At 36.8% G+C, this 13435-nt stretch overlaps 1 protein-coding gene and 1 pseudogene across 10 annotated transcripts in view; both read right to left on the minus strand.

Moving 5' to 3' along the window:
* Positions 1 to 480: 480 nt before the first annotated feature.
* Positions 481 to 1471, minus strand: LOC309640690 (large ribosomal subunit protein uL1-like; annotated as a pseudogene). Its single transcript, XR_014268591.1, has 2 exons — positions 1394 to 1471; positions 481 to 1130 (listed from the first exon to the last, which is right to left on the minus strand). The product of XR_014268591.1 is annotated as a large ribosomal subunit protein uL1-like (transcript).
* FGD4 (FYVE, RhoGEF and PH domain containing 4) overlaps positions 1411 to 13435 on the minus strand; it is a 219791-nt gene continuing 207766 nt past the window's right edge. For 7 of the 9 annotated variants that reach the window (XM_082419702.1, XM_082419701.1, XM_082419692.1 and 4 more), the window contains one exon: positions 7471 to 13090. In XM_082419702.1, coding sequence (XP_082275828.1) covers positions 12833 to 13090 — 258 coding nt within the window. In that variant the 3' untranslated portion in view covers positions 7471 to 12832. Of the gene's footprint in view, positions 1526 to 3818; positions 7230 to 7470; positions 13091 to 13435 lie in introns of those variants that run through there. The other 2 variants (XM_082419699.1, XM_082419698.1) reach the window with 2 other exon arrangements.

Below are 13435 nucleotides of genomic sequence, written 5' to 3' on the forward strand. Positions count from 1 at the left end.
TCTAAAAAAAAAAAAAAAATTGTTCTAAAGAACCTAGGGGCAGGACAGGAATAAAACCTGGGACGAAGTGAGAGGGTGGCCTTGACATAGCTAGTGGGAAGCAGCCTCATAGTACAGGGAGATCAGCTCCGTGCTTTGTGACTACCTAGAGGGGTGGGATAGGGATGGTGGGAGGGAGATGCAAGAGGGAGGGGATATGGGGATATATGTATATGTATAGCTGATTCACTTTGTTATACAACAGAAACTAACACAACATTGTAAAGCAATTATATTCCAATAAAGATGTTATAAATAAATAAATAAATAAATGCTGTAGTGCTTTACAATTTTCAAAAAAAAAGAAACCTACTGTCAGTATATTCAAAGTAATCCTAGACCTTAAATATTGATACAATAAGCAACCAGCATATAGGAAACACTCAATATTTATTTATTTATTTATTTAAATGGTGCGAGTATGGCTTATTAAGCTGTTCCTTAGTAAAGACGCTGGGGCTTGCCCATGGTGCGCTTAATGTACAAAGCCTGGACGTTCCACCAAAGTTTTCTTGAGCAATGACACCAGGAAGTTGACAACTAAGTGGATGTTGTACACAAGCTCATCTGTCATCTTCACGTGGCCAACAGCCACTGCCAGACACAGCACCTCCTTCATTTGGAGCTTGATCATGGACTTCATCAACTTTGACCACCATGTTCTCATTGTGGGTCAGCAAGGAAGGGAACTTGCCAGCCTTATTCAGGCCTGGGCCCAGTATTCGTGGGATCTGCTTGATCAGAGACTGAAGCCAAAGAGGCATCGTACTTCTTGGCCAGCTTCTTGACCAGTTTCTTATACTTGCTGAGTTTCTTCAGCGCCTCGATGTCCATGTGGGAGATATCCACAGCCTTGGCCTCATCACAGTGCTGCTGGTCCCCCAGAACACATATGGAGAACTTGAGGCGGGGAGTGGACTTAAGCCTGACGGTGCCTGAGAAGCGTTCGTCTTACTGAGAGTCACAGTTCTTCAGGCTGATTTGAAGGGCAACTGTCTCCAAAACCTTCCGGCACTTGCACTGGTTCCCATGCAGGACTTCCAGCACCACCTCGTAGAGGGTGTCGTGGGAGACTTTGCTGCTCATGGTGCCTTGTGCCACGATAACCGGAAAAGAGCAACACTCAATATTTAAATGTTGAATGAGTGAATGACTCAAGACAAACTATTTCTTTATACTATTGTTTTTTCCTGGGATAATTTAAGTTGCTTTTCTTTATATATCTTTATGAAATAATTTTTATTTGTATAAAGAGAGATGAAGTAAAGGAAAGTTGCAATTGGCTTACAAAACATCTCAGGAAAATAGCTGGGTTAAACTCCATAAAAACATTAAAAAATTTTATTTGAAATACCTGTACATGTTTTGTGGGTTTTGTTTGTTTTGTTTTTCTTGGCCACGCTGAGCGGCATGCGGGAATCTTAGTTCCCCCACCAGGGATGGAACCAGTGCCCGTTTCATTGGGAGCACAGATGTACATGTAGACCTAAACAAAAGTTAGAAATATATTACAAAAACTCTAGTTTACCCTTCGCCCAGTTTCTCTATTAACATTTTACTTCATTAGCTTAATTATTCTCTCTCCCTCTTTCATCTCTGAACCATTTGACAGTAAATTGCAGACATGATGCATTTTTACCCTGAAATACTTGAATATTTTCAAGAACAAGGATATTCTCTTACGTAACTACATTGCAACTGCTGAAACAAGAAAATTAACAGATACAATGTGATGATCTAATCCAGATGTTATTAATTTCTCACCAATGGTCTCAATAAAAACTTTATAGTAGAAAAAAATATTCTGGCCTAGGTTTGATCCAGGATTACATACACATTGCATTTAGCTGTAATGTCTCTTTAGTCATTTATTCTGGAAAAGTTCCTCAGTCTGTCTTTGTATTTCATGACCTTAACATTTTTGACGAATATAGACCAGGTATTCCATAGAATATTTCTCAGTTTGGGTTTGTCTGTTATTTCCTCATGATTAGGTTGAGGTTCTGCACTTTTGTCAGGATTACCACAGAAGCGATGCTGTGTCCTTAGTGCTTCAGATCAAGAGGTCCATGATACCAGTTTGTCCTTACTGATGATATTAACTTGGTTAAGGTGCTGTCCACCAAGTTTTTCCATTGTAAAGTTATTTTTTTCCCCTTCTGTAATTAATAAGAATTTTGTGGTTACAACTTTGAGACTATGTAGATATACTTGTCTTCAAGAATTTTTTACCCATCAGTTATAGTATCCATTGATGATTCTTACCTGAATTATTACAATGTTTTGTCAGATGCTATTTTTTTAACTTTATTATTCCTTCTACATTTACTTGTTTGCATTCTATTATAGGGAAGAGTTTTCTTTTTAAATTTTTATTTACTTATTGATTGACTGATTGACTGATTTTTGGCCACCCCATGCGGCATGCGGGATCTTAGTTCCCCAACCTGGGATCAAAGCTGTGCTCCCTGCAGTGGAAGCACGGAGTCCTAACCACTGGACTGCCAGGGAATTCCAGGGAAGAGTTTTTCATTTTTCCTCATTCATTCATTCATTATCAGTTTGAATCCATGTGCTCCTATTTTATTCAATGGATTTTAATCCATTACCATCGTTCCTTCCCCTTCGCCTCCCACTTCAATGACATATAATTAACATATAACTACCATTATTTTTTATTTTCATGTTCAACTGTCCCAGATTTTGCCAGCTGGAGCCTCTTCAAGCTGACTCCTGGGTCTTCTGACATGTCCCCATCATTATTTGGGTACTTTTTCACTTTCTGGCACAATAGGATATCCCAGGCTTATCTTGAATTTTCTCTGCTCTAGCTCTAGAATCAGCTAGTTTTTCGGGGAGCTCTGGTTCCTTTTAGTGGAAATGGTATTTAAAAACCAACATAGGTATGCTCATTGCTACAGGGCTGTTATTGCTTCTAGACCCTCACAGCAGTCAGCTAGGAAATATATGCTCGTGTACACACACAAACACACACACATACACATAGGTCTATAAATGTATTATAACTATCTATACCCAGTTAGCTAGCTAACTTTATAAAATCATGTGTTCATACTGATACCTGTAATTCTAGTCCAACAACACAGAATTTAATATCACGTTCCTCCTTTTCCATATTGAAACTGCCTTCTCTGACATTGAGAAATTTGGCTCCCATTATGCTCAACCTATTACTTATTTGCTCAGTTGTAGAACTCAGTAAAAGTAATGTTAGAAATGCTAATTCATACCACTGGGTAAAACAAACCAATGACCTAGAGTTCAATTTCTTTATAATTCTATTTGCCTTTAGTTTAAGCATGTATAGTCAACATACTTTGTTCAAAAGTGTGCATTTGTTCTTCTAATTTTTATCTTCAGAGTGGTTATGTTATTCATTTGCTATTATTTGACATATGTTCATTTGTATTTATATTCCATTTCAGATTTTTTCATCATTTTTTAAAAAAATGATTGATAGTTTCTTTTAAATTTATTTATTTATTTATTTATGGCTGTGTTGGGTCTTCGTTTCTGTGTGAGGGCTTTCTCTAGTCATGGCAAGTGGGGGCCACTCTTCATCGCGGTGCACAGGCCTCTTACTATCGCGGCCTCTCGTTGCGGAGCACACGCTCCAGATGCGCAGGCTCAGTAATTGCGGCTCACGGGCCCAGTTGCTCCGCGGCATGTGGGATCTTCCCAGACCAGGGCTCGAACTCGCATCCCCTGCATTGGCAGGCAGATTCTCAACCACTGCACCACCAGGGAAGCCCCATCATTTTTTATTATGTGTGTTTGTGTACATAAAACACTAAGACGGCTCAAAAGTCAAAACTCAACAAAAAAGGTATACTCAGAAAAGTATCAAGATTTTTTAGCAAATATTTTTTCTTTATTGAGTGTTCCTTCTCCTATATTTACAACTGTGAGCCTGGACCCTTTGGTTCATTCTCCCTGTAGTCTGTGCCTGCCTGCTTTCCACTCTCCAAGCACACACACAGACATACATATACACATACTGATGGAAAAGATATTGAAAAACTACAAGATGATCTTTAGGATGAGGTATGTTTCTTCCACCTTTGGACATGATTCTATATAGAAACAATATACTTAATTTTGTTCAGTGTATGATAACCATATATGTAAGCGATCTAAAAATATTTTTTCTTGTGAAAACACCATAATGGACTATGTGGTCCAATCTCACTGTATAAAAGCAGAGTTTCCTTTATTAAGACAAAGCAACCTGGATTTGTTTTTACTTAAATACAAGACCAAAACAACACATGAATCATTTCCTCTATAAGAGGGTGACTCCAGACTGGGAGCTCATTATCCAAACGCTGTGTCAGGTCCACTCTGCCAGCCCCACTTCCTCAGGACGTGTATCTTTCATCACCTCTGGCTCCTTCTGGAACAGTAACCAGCTGCCTCTAATTGCCTCACGGACCAGGTGTGGTGGTGGTGGGCTGAGACTGATTTTTTAAAAAGCAAGAATCCGTCGTGCGAAGGTTAACTAAGATTTTCACCATTGTATTTTGAAGTCCTTGACTATGTTTTAAACTATCAGGAATCTGGCTTTGTTATTAAAACAATTTAGCTATATAAAATGTTGATTTCTTTTCCTCTCAGCCTCTATTCCAAAAGTCTATACCCATAACAATTTGATGTTTTGGAAGAACAGTTCTGTTCATTTTTGTAATTTTATATAACCTAGCTTTTGTGCAGCATGTGGGATCTTAGTTCCCCGACCAGGGATGGAACCCATGCCCCCTGCAGTGGGAGCGCAGAGTCTTAACCACTGGACTGCCTGGGAAGTCCCACCACGTAAGTATTTACTGAGTGCCTACAATGTGCCAAGCAACCCCAAGTACTGGGGATTGGGGACATCAGTGGTCAAAACAGATAAAAATCCTTACCTTTATGGAGCTTATGTTCTAGCAGGTGTAGACAGACAATAAAAAATAAACAGCTAATTATCTAATTTGTAACAAGATGTTAAGTGCTACAGGAAAAAAACAGATCAGATTAGGATGGCATGGGGTGCTGTTGTAGCGGAGGCAGTTAAGTGAGGTGGTGGTGAGATCTGAGCAGGCTTTAACTTGCAAAAGGTGTTCTTTATGCAGACATCTGGGGAAGGAGCACTGCAGGAAGAAGGAACAGTGTCTGTGATGTAAGGCTGAAGTGTACTTGGCTTGCTTCAGGAAAAGCAAAATGTATGGTAGGGGGTGGGGGAGTGCGGGCAGCAGAGACATAGAACCATGTGAGGGCAAAGGACTTTGGCTTTTATTCTGAGTGAAATGGGAGCCCCTGGAGGGACTGGGGTAAAGAAGCAACATAATTTGATTTGTGTTTTAACAGACTCCCCTGGCTGCCTACTTAACAATGGAAGGGTGGAAGGAAGACTGGAAGACTTGAGACTAATTAGAAAGCTACTGAAATAATGTAGCAAGAGATGATGGTTTAGGCCAGAATGGTAGGTAGCGGTGGAACTGGTGAAAGAGAATCTGATTCTAGGTATATTTTGAAGGTGAGCTAATATAAATTCCTGTACTGGCTGTGTAGTCTCAGAAAGAGAGGAGTCAAAGATGAAAGCTTTTGGCCTCAGCAACTTGAAAAGCAGAGCTGCAATTAACTGAGATGGAGAAAATTATGGATAGAGTAGGTTTTATGGGGAAAGATCAGTTGTTCAGCCTGACTGGAGTACATTCAGGAAAGGATGGGAAGAGAGAAATTGGAAACAGGTATAGAAAACTCAACTATTGCTCCAAAAGGGAGGGGAATATGGCTGGTAGCTGGCAGGGGAAGTGAAGTGAAGAGGTTTATTTAGGTTGGGAAAAATTATAACAGATATGTTTGCTGATAGGCATATTCAGTTAAGAGGGAAAACTGATATCGTATAAGAAAAGGATAATGGTCGGAGCAGCATCCATGAGAAGGTGCGTGGGGGTAGGATATGGCACACAAGTAGAGACCAGATTTAAGCAGGAACATGGATGGGCAGGAAGATAGACTATGTGGAACCTGTCTTGGTAGATGGGTAGATTCGGTTGTGGGAGGCTGTGGAAGTCCCCTGCCAATTTAATTTTCTGAGTAAAGTAGGGAAGAAGGTCATCAGCTGGGTGGAGGATGAGGGAGAATGTGTTGGAGGCTTGAGGAGAAAGGAGGTATGAAATGGTAATCTAGTAATGAATTTAAAATGAGACCAGTCAGTATAGTTGTTCATTTTGTTCGGCTGCATGGTTGTAGGCATGGAGAAGACAGAGTTGAGTCAACCACGTTTTGGTTTTGCCAAACAAGTGAGACAAAGCTAGAGAGTGAACTGAACGCAAAGGAGTGACTATAATGATTGAACTGTAAGGGAGGGTAAGGGAGGAAGAGAGGACATCAAGAGCTGAGTGACAAATTACTTAACCTCTCTAAACCTGCTTACTTATATGAAAATGTTAAGAGTGCTGTTGTGAGGCTTACGTGGGATAATGTGTTTATAGAATGCTTAACATAGGACCAAGCACTGAGTAAATATGCAGTTTCTCAAGTGAGGTTTCCCATCGGGATCACCTGGGGAATTTTTGAAAATGCTCATGCCCACAGCCCAACCCCCACAAATAGAATTTCTGAGGGTGAGGCTGGAGCATGGCTTGGTTTTAACTACTCCCCAGGTGATTCTAATGTATAGTCAGGGTGGCAAACTTCCCTGTTAACTAAATGATCTCTATTAATAATACTAACAATCACTTACTGAATGTCTCCTATGGGCCAGGCAATATACTATAGTATTATCTCATTTAAGGGCCACAACTTTTCAAGGAGGAGTTCGTGCCTGAAGTGACAAACAGTAAGTGACAGAGCCAGGGATTTCTAGCCAGTTGTCTATGACTAAGTCCCTTCCACTATAAACTCGCTACTCCAAGAATGGTTTGAGGAGCATCAACACCACCGGAGACCTTGTTAACAACACCTGCCTCATCACTGACCTTGCTAAATCAGAATCTGCATTTGAGTAAAATCTTCAGGTGATTCCTATGTATATTAAAGTTTGAGAAGCTCTGAAATAGGCCACACTGGCTCTCTCCGCCACAATTTCCATTCTGGTGTAAGGTGGAAGCAAACAAGTCATATCCATGGACCAAGGGCAACAGCTGATGCCAACTGCTTGTAAGTATCAATAAATAGTTCTTCAAGGCCTGAAAAAGGTAATAAATGTCCAAAAAGGATTATCTCTGGAAATATTTTACTTATGAAATACCACTGAATAATATTATTCTTGAAAGATTTACACAGGTTTTGGTGGGATTGGAGGTGGAAAGGAACATCAGTACCTTAAGGAGTAACTTTTTTCTGAATCAACCAAAATTTCTGACAACCAAAATCATTGTGAACTGAACATACATAATCCTAGCTCAAATAACATCTAAGTCTTTAGAATTCATTTAAAGATGTATTTATTTACAAGATACAAGTGTTTAATATTTAATAGGAATTAAAGTGCTTAATTTTACAATGTTTCCAATTCTCTGCCTTTATGACCAAATATACATATGTTACACAATATATACACTATCTGCAAGTATTTTACATTCATATAGCTAGAAGAGAAAAATTACTTTTTGTGTACACTTTCTCACATTTGAGTTAACTCTAAAATTTTGCTAATATACATTTCAAACTGATCAGTCAACAATTCAAAAACCCAGATAACACTTATTCAAGAATATCAGTCAATTGTCACTCATAAAATGAAATGCTAGTTTGGTACAACAAACAAAAACCTCCTAAGTTTTATATACAGACATGATTGCTAATGAAGGGAGACCCCCCCAAGCGATACATTTCAACATCCATATAATGTGTAATATATAATGTAATTCTGTTATCATAATGGTCCCCATAGACTATTATGTCTCTTCCCAAACCCATATATATATATATATATATATATCACTCTATGTATTTGGTATTCACTTATTCAAATATGCTACAATATTTCTTGATTTAATTTCTCACGAAATCTACCTAGTCTCACTAATTCAATCTATAATGAATTTTAGGAAGGGGTAAACATCATGTAACTCTCAGTGACCTCCAATGAGTTAAAAACTATCTTGTAGAAGCCATGTGCTATTTCATCTCAAAAGACAGAAAAGACACTATTTTCTGCCAAATGTTCAGTCCAGAAAGTAGAATACAGACCATGATTGACTTTAGAGGGATTTTTTATGTCAGTAAACAGTGCAGAAAATGGTCCAATAGAATTTTTTTTTTTTTTTTTAGGTCTAAAGAAAAAGTAATGACAGGATACTAGTGGTATAATTTATAGGCCAAGGTGAAAGGCCCAGGTGTAATGCATCCCATCAGTGTGCAATTACATAGATTTACATCTTGTAGTTTATATCCCTCTGCAGTTTAAGTGTTTTTCATTTATCTTAGCATACATTGTTCTGATTTGGAGACCAAGGGACTCTTTCTGTCCACCTCTCTCTCTGTTCTTGCTTGTTTCAGTTCCTAATCTTATTCCTCTCTACCACATCAGTAAAGAAAGCAAAGTTACCCTCTCATGACAACATAATTACAGGGCATACATAAGAATGAATTATACTAAAAATCCATGTATATAATTTATGTTAAAATATTTAAGTTAAAAATAATACTTTCTATAAAAATTTCGTTCCTATGGAAAAACAGAATTGGAAATCAACAGTGCTTTTACATATATACATGTATGCATAAATTCATAGAAAGGGTTTTAAAAGTATATCTAGTGGTCTTTTATATATCATACTCCTGTTTTCTAAATCTGGAAACTCTATAGTAGATAGTAATTTGAAAATAAAAAGCAATTTGATTTTACTAAAATTGGACAAGAATGAAAAAGTAACATGATCCACTACAGATGTCCAGTATAGTCCTAAGAATAAGAACAGGTTAGCCACAGATTTTATATTAATATATTCTTGAAGAATACAAAAGTTAAGAATGAAGACATTATGACATTCTTGCCTTTTGAATTAATTTTAGCTTATAAATACCATGTGATTAATCTTAGACCTGCTAACAGGAACATTATGTGATGTAGAAAAATTTAATGTATTTTCTACTCTGCATTATAGCAAGGATACCTGAAAAAAAAAAAAAGAAAAAGAAAAAAAGACCTTTGTTTCCTAGAAGTTTATTTGCTCCTGTTGGTGCCTTTTCCTCAGGATATAACCAGCCCAGAAAGATCATTATTACAGTTACCACAGACAATATGCTCAGAATAAGAACTTAAGGCTTTGAGTATAACCAGAAATGAGATCTAAAATTTAAAGGGGAATTTAGATTTGTTTACTGTTTCCACAAAGAAGACAATAAAACGTTTGGTAATTTTAAAAAATTGTTGTTGTTGTTGTTGTTGTTTTAATTTGGGTAGCTTACCCAGTGAATATAAGTACACCAAGCAACATTAAACTTCATGGAAAATGAAATGTAACTTGATAAAGTAGTGCAGATGTGCTTTAACTGTTTTTAACCACCCATACATACCCTTTGCAAAAAAAAAAAAAAAAAAAGGCTTTAAAAAAAATTAAAAAAGAAAAAAAATAAAAAGGCTTTTGATGGTTACTTGAATCCAAGGAATAATGTCGTCCCTCCCCCATCCCCCTGCCACACATACGTTCTTTTCCCTATACTGAGCAATTTGAATCACAGTATCACTCCTAAGAGTTAATTCTCTATATCCTTGTGGCTAGGAACGTTCACATTAAAAGTTCAGTGTAAAACCCACCCTGTAGAGTTTTATTGCTTGCATACATGATGGCATTATAGATGCCGTTATTACAAAAGTGGCTGGTGGCATTTTTCATTATTGGGTCCCTCTTAAAACCTGGAGATAAGTCTGCACTACATTTCATTGGTAGACTTTCAATAAAGCAAAATTTATGTTGAAAAAAACTGGAATGTTTTATAAAAAATAGCAGTTTTTATCAAAGAAGTATTTTGTTAAGTTTGGAGAAAGGGCACTTTAAAGAAAAGATGATTTAGAGAAAATAAAGAATAAGACCAGTATGGAATGTTGGTTTTAATAGTAAAACAACCAATTATTTTTCTAGGTTCAATTTGTCATGACTGCTCAGGTGTCTCAGAAAGCAAAAGACAGATTATTCTTGTAACCAGACAATCACATTTTGAGGTCTTTTGGTTGAGTGTTTCTAAATGGCTAAGAGTATTCCTTTGCCTTTCTCCAAGTAAAAACATTCGTGATTCTTTAATAAGAAACAGGTAAGGCTGCTTCATTGCTTCTCTTTGTGCTTGGCAAAAGAACATGTGGAATGTGAAGACGGTGACTGGATAAGCAGAAATTCTCTTCTAATACTAATATTTCTACTTTTTTTTGAAAAAATTAAAGATAATGTTAAGAGCATGATAATAAATATTCTCTTTACATGAGTATTCTTTAAATAATCTAAATTAAATAACATTTGATATTTATTGAGCCAAAGCTTGAATGTGTTCATGTTACTTCCATTCCAGCAGAACTTATTTGTAGGGAAAGTGTAATCTTCTTGTGTTCAAAATAGTTTTCAAAAATAGTCTGGCTCGTAAATATTCTAATTGGCTCTTACATTTCCATTTTTCTATCCACATTTACAAAAGTCACCTTCTCCTGATAATCATTCTACATTTTTATTGCTTCTCTTTTCTTGAGATTAAGAAAACCAAAGCATCACCTATAGCCGTAGGTCAACCTTCTCAATAACCACCCCTGAACACAAACACACACACGGTTGGCAACTAGAAAAGAGAAGCAATGTAAAAAACTAAAAATTTGTCCTTAATTTAATAGGGCCTAAGAAGCTACCTTTATCTTTTTTTGGCTCTAAGTATTTGGTTTAATGTTGATGATCATGGCTGATGTTCCTTTTACAGAGGAAGGCAACCTAATCATGCCCACTATAATTAGTTTATCTGCTCCTTAGGGGTGTGGGGGGGAAGAAAAGAGATACTTCAAATATTTCTTAAAAAAAAACAGGGCCTGAATAGATGTGTGGCAATCTCAAATTCTGAGTGAATCTAATCTACATTTAAGGTGTCATCCTCAAAGGCCGAGGATAGTGGGGCTGTTCTTGTTGATTTCTAGCAGACAGATGCATTAAAAAGTAACAATTAAAAAAAAAAAGTGACAATGTTTGGAAAATGACAGAGTAAATGAGAAAAAAAAAAAGAGACAGAGTGATCTAATCTTGAGGAAAGGATTAACTTAAATAGCCAACTTAATGTGAGATTTTAATCACAATTACAATATAATAAAAAGCAGCCTTTGTGACAAGGAATCACATTTTGTCTATTAAAATTCCGCAGAGGATAAAAGGGAAAAGAATGCTCAAACTCTCGTCAATCATCTTGTACCCCGCCGAAAAACCTGCCATTAAAATATTGCTTTTTTATACTGTATTTTTCCCCACTCTTCTTTAATGAGGTGGTTTAAAGAGTTGAGGATAAACTTTCTTAATTACCTATCCATCCCCCTCAATCATACATTATCCCATGTGAATTTTGTTTCATATCTGACAAACGAATAGGCCCACACAGTTATCTTAAGTGTTAATTATATATAGTCCTCATTTAACCACAATTAACAGTCTTATGGGAAAGAAAAACATAACAATAAATGTAGTTTCCATATGTCCCAGTTCTGTGTAAGGTCAGGTATCTTGTACATGCTGATATTAACTGCTGCAACAATTAGAGGATTGTAAAAGGTAAAATAACCTGTATGACTTGACCATCCCAGTGACCAAAATGCACTTTATCTCAGAATAATCAAGACTGAAGCATTAATTAAACCCTCATCTTATATTTAAGTAGGTATTATTAGCACCTTCAAAGAGAGGCACTGTTTTAAATAGGCACAGAACAAAGAAAAATAGTACTTTAAAAATACTGTTGGAATTCACTAATATATCCCATGCCACATAAATTACAGCTTTTTATTATAAAAATATCAAGACCCTTAGATGTCAATCAGTTAAACATAAATCACCAAAAACATTTCTTAAGTTTAGAACACTGGTCAATTCCAAGATAAAACATGCTGTATATTTAAAAAATAAATTAGAGACAAATATGAACCTAAAGCTGAAGAGAAAAGCATGTATAATGTGTGTATATATATATATATATTCGTATTTAATACTATATATACATAATTGCTATATACTTAAGATATTTTATTCTTAGAAGTATTTCTACAAAAACAAGTATTATCTTAATAGGTTGAAAGTTTGAATACCAACAATTTGTTCTTTTTCTTTTGTTTTAAAAGAATGTACATCATTTATGCAGCTTGAGCTTTATAAACTAAATTAAATAAGTTAATAGCCTAAACTGTCCCTGTATTTTTTATTTTTAACGTGGATTTATTTTGGCAACATGGAGGTATATCTTTCAAACTGTTATAAATCCTACATGTGTAAGTGAAGACATTAAAGGATTTCTTAAATGAAAGTGGCCTTTTCTAACCTGAAGTGATAGAATTGATACCAGTTTTTCCAAGACAAAAGTACATATTCAAGGAATAGCTCATTAAAAAATGCTCCATTTTTCACATTATTTCAAACTTTATGGGTAGAATGGCTCTACACATTAATTTCAGTAAGAGTACATAAACATAGGAAAATAGTCCCCCCAAAGATGCATTTATGAGCTTGTATTTTTCAACATAAAGTGCTAAGAGATGAATAAGGAGAGCTGAGAATGTCTTGAGCTGTAAATCTTGAGATCCCCCCCTCCATACCGCGGTAGGCCCTGGAACTCAGCATTCTGATTTTCTCTTAGGTTCAGGATCATCGTCCAAAGTGGCTGGATGCTTACTAGGACCATCTGGCGTCTCACCTGTGACAGCTAAAAGGATGATTTTCAGCCACTTCTGTTTCAGTTCTTCACTGTCCGCAGCAAAGCTGTGCACAGACTTGGACTGGGTCAGTTTGAAACTGTGTGGCAGGTCTGCACTCCTCAGCATGTCATCCACAATGTAGCCTAGGAGTGGAATGGTGGCCTGGGCTCTGACATCCTAAGAAAAAAGCATGGTACATAAAGAAAAAACATGGTGAGATGTGATCCGGTGCCCACTAAACCTCCTTTCCTACCACCATTCCACAGACTCGCACTGTGAACTCTCCATGGAGAGAGATGGGGATCCAGTGCTTTTAGCACAGTGCTTGTGTATGAGGCCACCCGTAATGTCACCTGAGTGAATTGATGAATGAGTGCTGACACCTAAATCAGCTAGAGTTCATTGACCCCACACCTCTTTCCCTGTGAGGGAGCCCATTCAGCTCTTCATTCAGTGTAAAAGGGAAGAATAGTCATCTTATTGTACAAAACCAGCAAATGTTAATGATGATTTCATTACCAA

This window comes from Balaenoptera physalus (assembly GCF_965194825.1).
Source record: "Balaenoptera physalus genome assembly, chromosome: 13".
In the NCBI taxonomy this organism is placed as follows: domain Eukaryota; kingdom Metazoa; phylum Chordata; class Mammalia; order Artiodactyla; family Balaenopteridae; genus Balaenoptera; species Balaenoptera physalus.